The sequence below is a fragment of the Myotis brandtii genome, unplaced genomic scaffold (genome assembly GCF_000412655.1).
Source record: "Myotis brandtii unplaced genomic scaffold, ASM41265v1 scaffold1571, whole genome shotgun sequence".
Classification (NCBI taxonomy): Eukaryota; Metazoa; Chordata; class Mammalia; order Chiroptera; family Vespertilionidae; genus Myotis; species Myotis brandtii.
This window is the reverse complement of record NW_005355711.1, coordinates 172,942-185,700: the sequence shown is the minus strand read 5'-3', so window position 1 is coordinate 185,700 and position 12,759 is coordinate 172,942. Positions and strand designations below refer to the sequence as shown.

The 12,759-nt window shown below is 39.7% G+C and overlaps 1 protein-coding gene and 1 pseudogene across 4 annotated transcripts; both read right to left on the bottom strand.

Moving 5' to 3' along the window:
- Window positions 1-281: 281 nt before the first annotated feature.
- LOC102255964 (ribonuclease 4) lies at window positions 282-12,662 on the bottom strand. Of its 4 annotated transcripts, none has more exons than XM_014536231.1 (2): window positions 12,509-12,662; window positions 282-1,178 (listed from the first exon to the last, which is right to left on the bottom strand). In XM_014536231.1, the coding sequence occupies exon 2, from the start codon at window positions 1,159-1,161 to the stop codon at window positions 721-723; it is 441 nt and encodes a 146-aa protein (XP_014391717.1). In that variant the 5' UTR covers window positions 1,162-1,178; window positions 12,509-12,662; the 3' UTR covers window positions 282-720. The 4 variants fall into 4 exon arrangements, with proteins under 4 accessions (XP_014391717.1, XP_005862072.1, XP_005862071.1 ...); XM_005862010.2 differs by having other exon boundaries at window positions 12,528-12,662; XM_005862009.2 differs by having other exon boundaries at window positions 282-1,167; window positions 12,528-12,662.
- LOC106725368 lies at window positions 6,299-7,071 on the bottom strand (annotated as a pseudogene).
- Window positions 12,663-12,759: the final 97 nt, after the last annotated feature.

Below are 12,759 nucleotides of genomic sequence, written 5' to 3'. Positions count from 1 at the left end.
ACTTTAACTTACTACAATGATTCAAAAGTTTGGGAAGCGAAAAATAAAGTTCTTTGTATTCATGTCTTAGTCTTTTTAGTTCCAAACATAACAAGGTTGCCAATTATACAGATAATTGTACAAAATGAAGTCTCATTTTGCCAGTTTATACTTTCAAATTTGTAATGCTTCCCCCAACTGCTGACTTTTGAGGATATTAAAAAGATGATACTCTCAAAACACTCCTTATGATGAAGTAGAAAAAGTCCCGCATTAGTAGCCAGTTGAAGTGGATTTGTTGCTTCAGCATTTCCACTAACTTCATGATCTTCAGCAAATCCTTTAAGTTTGGGCTCCTATATGTAGCAACATCAGCATCACATGGGTGTGGTGGTATTAAAATTAGATAACTGAGATGGAAGCACCTTAAAATACTTGTAATGCTATATCAAATACATAGTAACTAAATTCCAGAGGATAGGATCTGAGAGAGCTAAGCTGACCAGCATTCTAAAGGAAACAGAAGAGTTTGTAGAAATTTTTATTACAGAAAAGCCCAGTACCATTATAGGATTATGTCTCCATTTCTCTTTGATGCATTTAACAGAATGGATTATATAGAGAAAAGGGAGTAATAAGCAGAGGAGGCAGAGCCTGAGAGAGCTCAAATGCATTACTCATTGCAATTGAAGGAATAAGTAAAAGGTCAACCACGGGACCATAACCCCTGCAGGGTAGCATCTATCTGTCAATGTGCACAGGCACCAGGGGGTTACCCTCACAGGCGATGACAAGACGCCTAGTGCTGGCAGTGGCCTGGTAGGAGCAGTTGGGTGGCGGGGAACTTCCTGTATCTTTGCAGTCTGTGACTCTCACTACACCCTCATGGCAGTTCATCCTGCCATTCTTGCACCTGATATTAGGGTTGTTGCAGATGTTATTAATGGTCCCGATGTTTTCGTGGATGAAGGTGTTGAAATCCTTGCACTTAAGCCTAGTCATCCCCTGTTTGTCCATCCTCCTGTTGCAGTACAAGTTGGTGCCACCTGGCCCTATAGAGTCCACATGTTGCCGCTGGAATTTTTCAAATCTGGTCTCGCCATAGGAGGGTTGCACCAGCCCCAGCCCCAGCAGGGTCAGCAGCGAGAGCAGAAGCAATGAAAGGGTCTTCTGGAGAGCCATCACTACCTTGGAGGCGCCTGGGGAGAAACCAAGAGGTAGGAGAAAGGAAGGTAAGAAATGGGCACCAGAGAGAGGTGTGGAGAATGGCAAGTTGATATTTCCTCAACTCTATAGTCTACTCTTTCTTCCCCACTTCTCTGCTCACAACTTTTCTCATCACTGCTTCCCCAAGAGTAAAAAGTTTGGAAACATGATCTTCTCTGAAAGCAAGAACTTTTCTCTTTTATAGAGAGATGGTGCTGTAGCCAGTACAATGACTCAGGGCAGAGACTGACGGGCTGGATGTCCAGGTGTATGTGTCCTGTATGGTCAGTGTGTGAAAAGGGAAAAAAGGCAGATCTAAATGAAACTAGAGTTGTCTGTCTCTTGAGAAAATTCTCTATTCATGTGATCTTAGGAGAGTGTATGGTTCCCTGGAGACTCTGATTCCCAAAGGTTTGGACAGACAGGATATGCCAATGAGAGTTTGTAAACTGATTTTAATTCCTGACATCTGGGAATTGAGGAAGGTGTGGGAAAAGGATAGAGTAACATTTAGGGTTAGCCTTTCCTCTCATATGTCTATTCTTTTTTTAAATTAAAAAAATTTTCTATTGCAATTGACATATACTATATTAGTTTCAGGTGTACCACACAGTGATGATACATTTATATACCTTACGAAGTATTCACCCCAAAAGTCTAGCACCCATCTGACACCATACGTTGTTATTACAATGCTATTGACTATATTTCTTATGCTGACTTGGCATCCCCATGGCTATTTTTAAAACTGGCCATTTGTACTTTTTAATTCCTATACCTTTTTCATCCGTTGGCATTCTTTTAATGATATTAAAATTGAGTTGTTTTTTTAACATTCTTTTAATGATATTAAAATTGAGTTGTTTTTTTTTTTTAAAAAAAAAAACTTATAAATCCTATTTTAAAAAGTAAAAATGGAGTATCCAGCCAAAGTGCTCTGAAAATAGTAAATATATGTTGAGTGAACTAATAAACAAAACAAGGGAGCTAATGAATGAATGAAATGATATGGGTATAGGGAATGAAGGTGTTTCCCAGGCTTGTGGAATTGACTGATAAAAGAAATTTAAAAAATAAATCTCAACAGCACCACAATCTTCACAAAAGAGGACTTGGACTGTGACTTCTTTCCTTGCTGTTTCTATGCACAACCTAAAAACTAGGCCCTGGTGATATAATCCATCATCATGCATGTATCCTTCAGGCTGTGTCTATCTTCTCAATAGCTGTTGTTAGTTTGCTGTCAACTCTAGTTGCAGAATCATTTTGTTGGCATTTTTGGCAGTGTAAAATAAGCATATGTTTAATAGAGTTTTTTTTAAAAAAACACAAAACTAAACAAAAACCTTCAGAGCACAACAAAGAAAGCATTGCCATATTGTGTCAGAACATTGCTTCTGTTGACTGAGGAAAGGAAGGAACCAAGACCTATCTGACTCTAAAATCAGTGCTTTTTCCACATCTTCTACTCCCTCTCTCTTTACACTGCCCAAATATTCAGGATATTAAAGACATTTATGTTCAGAGTTGCTTCTCTTTAGCAACAGAATCTAATCAGGGGTGGGATAGGGTAGGAGAGGAAGTGGGACTCTCTCACCAACACTAACTAGCTAGATGCTGCCATCTGACGGTCACTCCTGGGATTGGCATGAACTCATGAACTGTGAATCTCCTTGACCCTGGCAATGAGGCAGGGCTGACTCACTAGAGCAGCGATTTTCAACCTTTTTCATCTCATGGCACACATAAACTAATTATTAAATACTGAAGCACACCAAAAAATATTATTTGTCAATCTGACAAAAAAATTGGTATAATTTTGATTCATTCACACCAGGCAGCTATCATGTTGGTTGTCATTATTTTTAATTTGACAATCTAAGGGAAAAGTGGTCTGTTTCCCTGACTAGTCAGATACTGCAGGTTTTAAAAATTGTGGGGGCATACCAGTTGAAAATTGCTGTACTAGAGCAAATAAAATTAATCTCTGACTCAACAGGAAGTGAGCAACCAAAACAGAAAGGACCATTTTTTTGAGCGTCATACAGGCCCATTTCTAATCATGCAGTCCAAGGGCTGATAGTAGCTGAAGTCCTGGTTTGGTGAATATGGGTACCACTGTCCTTTGTTTTCAAAGAAGCTTCATGATGGCAGGTCACACTGTCTGGGTGACTGAAATGGCTGATAAGGGACTTGCATACCAGTTTCAAACATAACTTCATTCTCTAAAATGCTATCTACTTTTGCTTGTATACAAAAGGCCAGAAGGCTCTAGGTCATATTTCAGTGCCTACAGCTATAGATATGACACATGGACTTAGGAAGAGAGAGAAGGGGACAGTTGTGGGAAGAAGAGTTGCAGGGAGAAATGATGCTGATTAACTCCTCATCCTTAGACTAATGGATAGAATTTCTGAAGGCACACTTAGCACTTGGGTAATATCTTCATCACAACAATGTACTTTGGGTTATTTTCTCCAAATCTAATCTCGCATGGTTAATCTTGCACTTCTGATTTTGCATGGTTTATCTACTTTTTCTCATCCTGCTTCTTTGTGTCCAAGATATGATTTAGAAAGTTGACTGGCTACAGAGAAGACCTAAACTATTCATGCAAGAGCAAACCCACAGCCTCAGCTACAATAACACACTGATTTAATAAGACAAACCATCCCAACACATACTTTTTGGTCAGAGCTTGCCTCAAAGGCTCTCTCCACTCTACCACATTGATTCTCAATAAGAACTTCTTTTGATACTGTGATCCCAAAGAACTAGTTCTGCCACTTTAATTATATGATCTGGGGAAAATTACTTAATCTCTCTCAGCATTATTCCTCATAAGCAACTGAGTATAATAATACCTGCCTCTAGGGATGTTATGTGGAATAAATGATAAAATCAATGTTAAGTGCTTATCATAATGCCAGGTATATGATAAGTACTCAGTAGGTGTTGGCAATGGTCATTTTTGTAATTTCCTTTTTCTTGGTTTCCTTTGCTTCCTTGAAACTGGATAAAATAATGAATGACTACACCACGTTGTGTATATTATTATTCCCCTCTCCCTTATTGTGTAGAGTACCTGTATTCCTTCCAAATTAGAAGGCTGTTTTTAAGTTGAAATATCTCAGCTACTAGAATTTATGCTGTGTCCCTACAGAAAATTTTCCTCTTCACATTGAGTGGAATTTTTCTTCCTTGCATATCACTATTCTTCAAAGGGCTTGGGCATTTTGAGGTTTTTGTTTTCTTTTCGTTGCAATGTTGACCAGGACTTCAATTCCTCAAATAAAGACTGAGATAAAGACTGACTTGCCTGTCACATGACATTTCATTTTAAGCAGCTTTAGGTTGTGAGAGCACAAGAGACCCAGAGCAAAAGTGCTAGGCTTGGCTACCCAGCTGCTGGTTCCATCAGCAGGTCAGCAACCAGCCCCATCCCATTGCCATGTGATTTCCTAGGAAACAGTCATTTGCCCTAACACCAGAGCAGAGAATGCAATGATAATAATCTAAGCAGATGTTTGGAGAAGATATGTGTTTTCCCAGCTATGGCACACTTAATATAATAACGATCTATACCTTTGGCCTTTCCTATCAAGGCCTTGAGTAGGTCAATGATCTCTATGGAAGTCCTCTTGTATCATATCAAGGTGAAGGCACCGGTTGGAGAACCTCAGAAAAGGGTCCAAATATTCTACCAAAATCTGGACCTTTCTCACTTCCAAAGGGGTTTTGGGGATTTTACAATAAGGCAAATTTTCTATTAAAAGAGATTTGGAAAACTCTTCTTCCTACTTTCTTAGGAAATGACAGTGATATGAAGTTTGAAGGTGGTTCACTCAAGGAAGAAAGATTCATGTGCTGAGTGTGCACCAGTAATTTACTTCTCCATTTCTTCCTGCATAAGTTTAAATATTTTGAGTGAGTCTGGGCTCTTCCAGGTGGCACCTGGACACTGATCTATAACCTGGGTATTGAAGAAGCAAGGCTTTTGGCCCATTTCAGGGCAATGTAGGCAGCAGGAGAGGACACCATTGTGAATACCGTGACCACTACAGTCATATATTTACAAGACAGCAAAACTAGTGATTCATAATTGTAATTTATTAACAACTACTTTATAAATAAAATATTCAGGCACCTGTTGATAGAAATTAGGTAGCAGGAAGTTAGCCATTAAATCTGTGAATTGATTGGTGTATTTTATGAAAAGAGAGTCTGTTTACCTAAGCTTGTGATTACTTGAAAACAAATTTAGACAAAGAAGAATAAGGGATAAGCTTGGAATCTTTCTATAAATTCCCAAAGACCTCACAGTTGCCCGACCCCCAATGAAAAAGTAAAAGTTTCAAGATAAAATAATGGAAAGTAATCAAATTTTTAAACTTTATATGAAATAACCAGGAGAATACCCTGGGAGCAGTCTAGTCACAGCAACTCAAAATTACCTCCTGCCTAAGACAAGAGGTGCATACTAGGAGTGAATTTTGGTGTTTATGCAGGATTCTGTGTGTGTGTTTATGTGTTAGAGAGAAAGAGAGAGAGAGAGAGAGAGAGAGAGAGAGAGAGCGAGGGAAAGTTTAAGCGGGAGGTAGATAGAAAGTTTAATTAATCTGTTGGTATTTAGTTCTAAACACTATTTCTCAAAGTTTAACTTTTGTAAAACTAATATTGGCTTATTTGACAGCCAGAACAATTTGCTCCTCTTGAAAATTTTGCTTAGCAGCCATGAGCCCTGGCATTTCGCAGCTCTTTCTGTAAGATGAATTTAACATCCTTACACTCACAAAAAGGGAAAGTCTACCTCCCTATTGACTGAGAAAGAGCTAACTGATAGGGGAAAAGGCATTTGTGTTTCATGCCATCCTCGCTGGGGACAGTTGAGTAGAGAAAATGGGGAAAAATCAATAATCCAGGAATTGATGAGAAGACTTTGATTCTTACTGATTTCAGAGATATTTTTATTTACTAACATATTGTAAAACAGAAAACAAAAGATCCAGCAGCTCATTTTCTGGCAGTGAATGTAGTCACCACTGTTTTGGAGTGTGTGGGGAAAACGCCAGGAATGGAGAGCAAAGCCAACTCTGGGTCAGGGTCTTGTTGGTTATGGATGATAAAAGGACTCATCAAAAGGACAGGTTAGCCATGTTCACAGGCAACAACTATGACTCTGGACCCTGATGTAGCACTGTACTGGAAGGGAGGCCAGGGGGACCCTCTTTATGCCTGCAAATATTGACCTGAAAGGGAGACTTGCTTATTCTGAAATTTTTTGTAAGACATTCCATTCCCATCTTCACAGATGACCTTGATGTTGTTACTGGTGTCTTTACAGAGTGAAGTTAGGCCTCATCTCCACATCATGGTTTCACAGTATCTGCCATTGTGGCCACTTGGATTGGCATCATAGTGCTGGGCCAGGAAGAGTCTATAGTGTTGTCATTTGAGCCAGTGTCAGTGGGGTCAGCCCCAGACCCAGCATGAAGACCAGCAACAGGGGACCCAGGTCCATCATCATCTCTACTAACAAAGGCTCCTGCCAAAGGCAAAAAGTATGATGGGGCAAATTAGGCTAAAAGGACAGGGCATCATGAGTCAAATACTCTCAGTCACCTAAATTGCATAATTTCTTTTCCTCATTAATCTCACATTTCTTATCAAGCCATTCCTTTGGAAAATCAATCTAAAATTTCCTGAACACAACATCCAGCCCCAAACATTTTTTCCTATCCCTTAAGACTCACTGAGTATTTACCATTCTATCAGTCATAGCATGGCAATATCCATTCACACTCTAATTCATTTATTAATTGATTGAATAACAAATATTACATAAGCTCCTCTGTGTACAAGGCACTGTGCTCGGTCCAGGCACACAGAGACCATTATATACCCAAGTCCTCCCTAAATGGAGATATAGCATCCATGGGGAAGGAATAGGAGCTCCAGTTCATTGAGATGAGACAATAAGATAGGAGACTTATCAAAAAGATGGACTTTAAAAGAAATATGTTTAATTAATTTTAAACAGAAAGGAAGGAAGAGGGGAAGAGTGAGAGAGAGAGAGAGAGAGAGAGAGAGAAGGATAAAGAACCATTGATGTGAGAGAGAAACATCTATTGATTGCCTCCTATAGGCCCCCAGACCAGAGATCAAAGCAACACCAGGGGTTTGATCTGACCAGGAATAGAACCAGCAAATGTTTGGTGCATGGAATGGTGCTCAACCAACTGAGCTATAGTGTCCAAAGAGATCAAAGGGGGGCTTTTAATGAACCCTAAACCCAGGAAAGGGCGAATCAGAGGATTGTTAAAGTCAGGATTCCAGGTATTCACGCAAATAAACCAGTTCTATATAAGTAGGGTAGTTGGGAGCACTTTTGCCCTGAGGTGAATGGAGACAGGCCTAATTCCCTAAGAATTAGTTGGTTTGTGGCTAAAGGTGGAATTATTATGTACTATTTATAAAAAACAGAGAGGAGCATGGTAGAATCAATGCAATTCCTGGAAGTGGATCTGGGGTTAACTTTTACAGAAGACTGGAGGAAGAGGAATTCAAGCTTATCCTTAGGAACAATGTGGATTATTCTCAGAGAATATTTTCTAGTTTCCCTATAAATGTACATAGACTGTTATACAACAGGCATATGATGTTACTATGTGATAACAAAACAACAACAACAACAACAAACAAAACCTCTTCAGAACTTTTCCTCAAGCCAAAGTCTTTATAATGGGCTGTAATGATTTCTTAACATCTTCCTGAAAAGAAGAATAAGCCCTAGCCAGTTTGGCTCAGTGAATAGAGTATCAGCCTGTGAATCAAAGAACTGTTTGATTCAAGTCAAGGGCATGTGCCTAGGTTGCAGGCTCCTCCCTGGCCAGGGCCATGGTTGGGGCTCCTACTGCAGCCAATCAATGAATGTGTTTCTCTCACATCAATATTTCTCTCTGTCTTTCCCTCTCTCTTCCACTCTCTCTAAAAATCAATGGAAAAATATCCTGGATTCAGGAATAAAAAATTTATAAGTAAATTATTTTTTAAAAAACAGAATAAGAAAGAGAAGAGAATTGCTACCATCATCTCTCAAGACTTTTCCCTGTGAACTGTACCACTCACACTTCCCGGGGGCAGTGTATCACAGACACACAAATCAACCCATAAAGTACATATAATCCTTCTTCCTGGAGTATGATTTTATCTCAATGATAGCTATTAAAATAGAATAAAACAAGTATAGATTATAACAAAATAGAAAACAAATTTCTTATGAACTTTTAAAACTTTATGTATTAAGAAATGTGAAGATTTAAGAACTGAAAACTATTTGGTGTTTGAAGCAGGTACTTTCTGACAATATCTTTAGTTCTTTGGAGAAAAATTTAAAGTAGATTTAGAGCCTTTAAGATCTGCCATATCTTCCCCCACATTATATCAAATATATGTGAGTATTTCCACATCCAATAATAAAAGTGACTTTTCACATAAATTTGAAACTGATGGGAGAAAAAATTGGATCTACAATTTATTCTTAAGTGTGATGTAATCATACAAATACTATATTAAAAGAAAACAAATGGAACATTTTTCATAGACATTAAATTAATGAGTAATCTTTATTTTGTACTTTTCTAAGTCAATAAAATTATTTTCATGTCAAATATTTTTATACCCTTAAAGAGGCCACAGGTTTTAGCACTTAGCCTGTAGTATTACTAAATAGCCCTTGAAGTACGTCTGTGAATCTAGAAAGACCAGGAAATCCAGGGTTCTGATGGTTTCATGGGAAGGCATGTGAGAGGGGGAGTAAAGTGAACACTCTTTCTCATCATCATTTGGCATTGATACACCTTGTCTGATTCATAATACTGATACACAAATTTGGCACACTGTTGAAGAATACCAAATTATACACTAAGAAAATGTTTGGTCATATTACAATACTGAAATAAATAACAGCTGAAATAATTTCCATTAGGGACATCAATTATCCTATATAATACAAGCCTAAGTGGCGTCACGCGACATCGTCATAGATTGCCGCCCCTACATCGTCACAAGATGACTGCCACAAGATGGCCACCCTATGTCATCACAACATGGCTGTCAAAAGATTGCCACCACAAGATGGCAGTCACAAGATGGCCACCACAAGATGGTCATCACCAGATGGCCAGCAGGTGGGGGCAGTTGGGGGCACCCAGGCCTGCAGGGGAGGGCAGTTGGGTGTGACCAGGCTGGTGGGGGAGGGCAGTTGGGGTTGACCAGGCCTGCAGGGGAGGGCAGTTGGGTGTGACCAGGCTGGTGGGGGAGGGCAGTTGGGGTTGACCAGGCCTGCAGGGGAGGGTGGTTGGGAGCGACTAGGCCAGTATGGGAGGGCAGTTGGGGGCCATCAGGCTGGCAGGGTAGCAGTTGGGCATCAATCAGGCCATCAGGGGAGCAGTTAGGGGGCAATCAGCAGGCAGGCATGTGAGTGGTTAGGAGCCAGCTGTCTCCGATTGTGAGGGGGATGGCCAACTGCCAGTATAGACCCGATCGCTGGACTAAACCAGCAGTCAGACATACCCCAAGGAGTCCCAGATTGGAGAAGGTGCAGGCCAGGCTGAGAGACACACACCCCCATGCACAAAATTTGTGCACCGGGCCTCTAGTAACTTATAAGAGAATCAAGTGAAAGCATGTTCTTGGAATTTGAGAAAAAAAAGTGGTACATGACTGAAGAGAGAAGAGCCACCCCTAAAAGAATAACAAGTGTTCATACATGGCCACTGCTTCAGCACAGCTGCTGGCCTGCCATGCTCCCCATTTGCCAAGCTCTTTACATTTACATTGTGCTTTTTAGTCTTCTGGGTGTGCTTTCTTTTTCTAGTTCTGTGGAAGACCTCATCAAAGTTTTATTCATTTGGATTCATTTAGGTCTCTTGTTCTTCCATAGACAAATATTGTCTTCTAACGTCAAAGGCAATTATAGAATCTCAGGCCCCCAAGATGGAACAGTACCTTAGGGTCACCAAGTCAACAACTCTCTCCCTGGGACCAGAAACCCAGAGTTCAAAATAAGGAAGTAGAACCAAAGCTGTAGTAGCCAAAACAGTCATTAGGTGGCAGTGGTGGATAGAAATGTTGCCAACATCTTCCATGCAGTGATGGAGACCATTGGGTCCTTGTAAGATGTGCCAGTGCTCTACAGGTTGTGGGGATATTGTTGTTCAAAGAAGGGGGTCTGAGCTGCTGGGCCTGTCTAGAGTTTGTCCAAAAACTCTGTGCTTAGATAATGAAACCAAGGACACCCCATTAGATACAAGTGTCAAAGCAACAGTCATAAAGCTCAGCATCTGCTCACAAGGATATCACAAAATAAAGATTGACAATTTCCACAGAAGCCATTTCAAGCTGTTATCCAATTACCTGACAACTTGTCAGTGTTTCCTACTGGTGTACACTCTACAGGAGGGCAGAGCTCATATTATTCACCTTGAATCACAGTGCCTGCCTCATAGTAGAACCTCAATATTTTTTAATTTTTTTTTAATGATTGACTTAATTTTCCTCTCCAGCCTTAAGTTTGTTTATCTATAGAATGAGAGAGCTGCTAACTGTAAAGTCTGAAATTCCATGGTTCTCATTAAGCATAAGAGAATCTTTTCCAGTTTTATTAGCGAAAGTCTAGAGGAATTACAGAGACAAGTTTGTATAAGTTTAGTTGGTAGATAACATAAGGCATCTTGTGAAAGAAATAGATGATAAGAAGACCTGTGATCCAATCTCACTGAAATGTATCATTTCTTAAGGCTCAACATATTAGCCACGCCCACACCACCTCTAATTAAGGCCCTAGACCAGCGGTTCTCAACCTGTGGCTTGAGACCCGTTTGGCCGTCGAACGACCCTTTCACAGGGGTCGCCTAAGACCATCCTGCATATCAGATATTTACATTATGATTCATAACAGTAGCAACATTACAGATATGAAGTAGCAACGAAAATAATTTTATGGTTGGGTCACAACATGAGGAACTGTATTTAAAGGGCCAGAAGGTTGAGAATCACTGCCCTAGACTGATGCCACACAGGGACTTCATATGCTACAAAGCCACTTGCTGGTTGGAGGTTGAAGGCCTCACATCCCTGTCTGGAGAGGTAAAAGAAAATCTTTGCTTTTAACCTACAATATTTGCACAATAATTCTGTAAGAACTTAGCTAAATTTTTTTCAGTCTTATCATAATCTTGAATCCCTAAGACATCCAGAAACCAAAGCCCAGATGGTACATAGCATGGCCACGAGTATCTAATATCTACTCCCCAACTCACAACTTGCTCACTCATATATTCAATCCTAAATTTCCCCAAAAGAGGTAAAATGAATTTGGGAGAAAACAAGTATGAGACAGATTATTTGTGGTGCTGAAGTGAATATGCCTAGGCCAAGGGTTTAGAGCCTCACATCTGGTCATCAAACTCACACATAACCTTCCATAGTCAAGCACATAAGTGTCAGTCAGCTTTTTGTCAATGAAATATGTCCTCATTGTTCTTCAGACTAACTTTATCATCTGTCTCAAACCAATCCTTTAATCTTCACAAGAGTTCATATTCTCTTCCTCTCTCCACAGGCAATGTTTTGTATTAAAGAGGTTCATCTAACTTTACACACCAGGGAATTAACTTACACTCTATGATAAGTAACTATGGTTTTAATTTCCATACATGTAGCTTCACACAATACCCCACAAAGTGAAGCATAACTCTCAAGGCATATTCTTCCCTTTATCTCTTTTCCTTCTTTCTTCCCTTCAACCTGCCAGTGTACCTTCTTGGATGTTTTTCACTTGGCTCTTAAATAGCAATCAAAACTTTTTTTAAGTAAAAAAAACAGTAGCGATTAGAAGAAAATGAAGCTAAAAGCATTCTTTTTGTTTCTCTTCTTGCTCTGCCACATTTAATGCCTGTTCCCTGGGGGTATCCAGATGCCCTTCAGCTAATGGCTTTCCCAGGACTTTGGGGATTTTATCACAATTCGGGAATTCCTCCTAAATCTCCACTTGCTCCCAGTCTCAGTAATCTCCCTTTACACACACACACACACACACACACACACACACACACACAAACACAAACACACACACACACACTCTTAGAAACACAATATCGAAAGAAATCTGCTTTCATTTTAAACTTTAGAATCTGGTTCATTTTTTTCTTAGTTCATAAGTTGGGCCCATAGGCTTTACAGGGGGGAAAATTTTTTCATTGAAATAGCTAAATGGCTAAAAATAGTATGTATATATTTAAAAAATACAGCGATAGATTACCCAGGGGTAAGAATCTTACAAAAATCTGGAAGAGTCCCTCCAACTGAAGATGGTTTCCAGCTCTTTGTTCCTGGAGATGGGTTCCAGCTGTGTGAACTGGACCCCTCTGGTTCTGATTATATAGTGATCAAATGAACTGGGTGGGGAAACTAGTTCCAAAGAACCCTAATCCTGGCAGATTTTTGCAAACTAAGGACACTCCTCTTGACAAACAAGGAAATTCACATTTTCTTGAAAATGACTAGATCAAA